General features: G+C 51.7%; 1 protein-coding gene across 1 annotated transcript in view; it reads right to left on the reverse strand.

The window, feature by feature from the left end:
- Window positions 1-1393: 1393 nt before the first annotated feature.
- Rlbp1 (retinaldehyde binding protein 1) overlaps window positions 1394-2288 on the reverse strand; it is an 8495-nt gene continuing 7600 nt past the window's right edge. Inside the window, exons 7-8 of the mRNA XM_004623290.2 lie at window positions 1790-1900; window positions 1394-1552 (exon numbers count right to left, since the gene is read on the reverse strand). Of these exons, the coding sequence (XP_004623347.1) occupies window positions 1394-1552; window positions 1790-1900 (270 nt within the window). The remainder of the gene's footprint in view (window positions 1553-1789; window positions 1901-2288) is intronic.

A 2288-nucleotide genomic window follows, 5' to 3' on the forward strand; every position in this document is an offset into this window, starting at 1 on the left:
TATGAAAGTTTTGATGTGATAAAGGGCAGCTTCAACTTTTTAAAAGTAGTAGAAAGAGATTCAGGGAGAAATCTCACTGGTCAGCCTCTCACCCTTCCACCCACAGTAATGATAGTTTGGTATGATTTTTCTCCAGCTCAGAAATCCCGTGCAAATACCATGGATGTCCATGGACTATTGATTGCGAATGTTATAAAGAAGGGGGTTTCTTGGGTAATAAACAGACTGCAAACCTTAGGGATGAAAGAAAGGATGGAAGAAATCGATGCATACAAAACAAGAAAGAGAACTGTTTTGGATAAGAGAAGTCATGAAGGTGTAAAAGCAGATGGGATTGGACTGGCCTATAGTCCAAAATACCTCTGGAAGGTCTTGCCACAAAAGGTGGGTATGGTGCCAAGGAAGGAGGTGACCCTATAGGCAAGACCAGAGGTCTTAGCTTGGTTCTGGAATACCTCAGTGGCTAAAACCTGGCCATGTAACCTCACCTGCCACTGTCAGCCAGACAACAGCAAAGAGTGTCTGCTTTCAGCTGGCAGTAAGACTGGCAGCTTGGGAGTTGTATCTGCCAATGCCTGGGAGACCCATCCCAGCAAGCCAGCACCTCTCCCAGAGGAGCCTCAAGCTCAGCAAACAGGCTCGTGCTGGGGTTGGCACCTACAAAAATGAGTCACACTCCAAAGTCACCAAGTACTTAAAGACAGCCAGCTCCATAGGAGGAAAGCATTTGTAATTATGAAAGCATGCAGAATGGTACCCCACTGCCCCACAGCGCTCCTGCTTGAGCTCCTCACTGTAACATACTGTAGGCCCATCCCCCAGACAGACAGTGGAGGACACGAATGCCACCTGATGGAGGTCCAAGCTGCCAGCCCTGGCTGCACATGCTAGATGGCACCAAACTAAGCGGCCACCCTAAAAGGAAGCTACTTCACAGCTTCTTCCTCCCAGGAATGCTGTGCAGAAATCCCCTCGCCAGCTACAGGCCATCAGTATCACTGTATCTGCAAATCATCTGAGCCTAAGACCCCCACTTGGATCCTCTATTTATTGTTGGGGGCAGTAACCCTGCTTCCTTGCCTGCTTTGATAGACCCTAAGCAGCAAAGCTCTGTGACAAAAGGAGTCTTTAAAATTCAACTTCACATAAAGTCATAGTCCTATAGCTCCCTAGGCAGATGGGCACACGACTGTCCCCAGCCCTTCAGTTCAAGGGACTCCCCTTACTTTGCTGCCCCTCCCCCATCTTGGCATGCAGGTGACCTCTGAACTTACCTAAGCTAAGGGAGGGTAGGGAAACTACAGTCACCTCAGGCAGCCCTTTGCCAGTCTGGGACTGGGACAACCAAGGAGTGGCCAGGGATGCTAACTACAGCTCAGGTGGAGGAGATGCCTCACAAGGCTGTGTTCTCAGCTTGGGCCTGGGACCCAAAGAGCTGCTTGGCGGCCACTTTGCCATCATATGGGGGCAAGCTTCCCCCAAAGTCAGCAGGCAAGATATTCTTGTCGATCTCCTGGAAGAAGCCAGAGAGGTCATCTCCGTGGACAAACACCTGCAGGGAAGCCAAAGGACACAGCTGAGGAGGTGGACCCCTGAGGAGGATGAGGGGGGAGGGGAAGGCAAGGCCTTTCTCCACAGTCTTCCAGGTCTGTGCTGCCAGGGACCCACCAGCTCAGCACCAGGACTCAGAGTCTAGGGCAGACAAGCTGGGTCCCTGACCCACCGTACCCCACCCCTCGCTCTTGTCCCCAGAGCTCTTTCCTGTTAAGGCCTAGACTCCCCGACTCACTCTCTGAAGCAGCTTGCTCTTCAGGAAGGGCTTGACCATGTTGTAGGTGGTAGTGAAGTACCATGGCTGGTGGATGAAGTGGACGGCTTTGAACCGGGCTGGGAAGGAATCCTGCAGTGACAGAGAGGCGCCACCATACAGCCTGGGAGGCCTCAGAGGTTCTTCTCACTCCCACACCTCTCCCACGGCATGGACACCGACCTGTCCAGCACTGTGTTGCCCCTGAGGCCAGCCCATGGACAGCTCCATCCTTGGGCCAGCCACTGGGGGCCTCTCGCTTCAAGGGAAGAAGCCCCAGAATCAAGGAACCCAGTGCTCTGCTCCATGCAGAATACCCTGGGGCTGAGTGAAGAAATAAAATGGTAGCTCCACTTGGGTTTTTGGTGCCTGAATTTTTTCAAACTCACTTGCCTGTAGAGTGAGCTGCAATTTCTTTCTTCCAATATTAGAACAGAACCCAAGGCCTTTACACTTAGCTACATTCCCAAATCTTTTTAAA

The sequence above is a fragment of the Octodon degus genome, unplaced genomic scaffold (assembly GCF_000260255.1).
Source record: "Octodon degus isolate 3935 unplaced genomic scaffold, OctDeg1.0 scaffold00002, whole genome shotgun sequence".
Lineage (NCBI taxonomy): Eukaryota > Metazoa > Chordata > Mammalia > Rodentia > Octodontidae > Octodon > Octodon degus.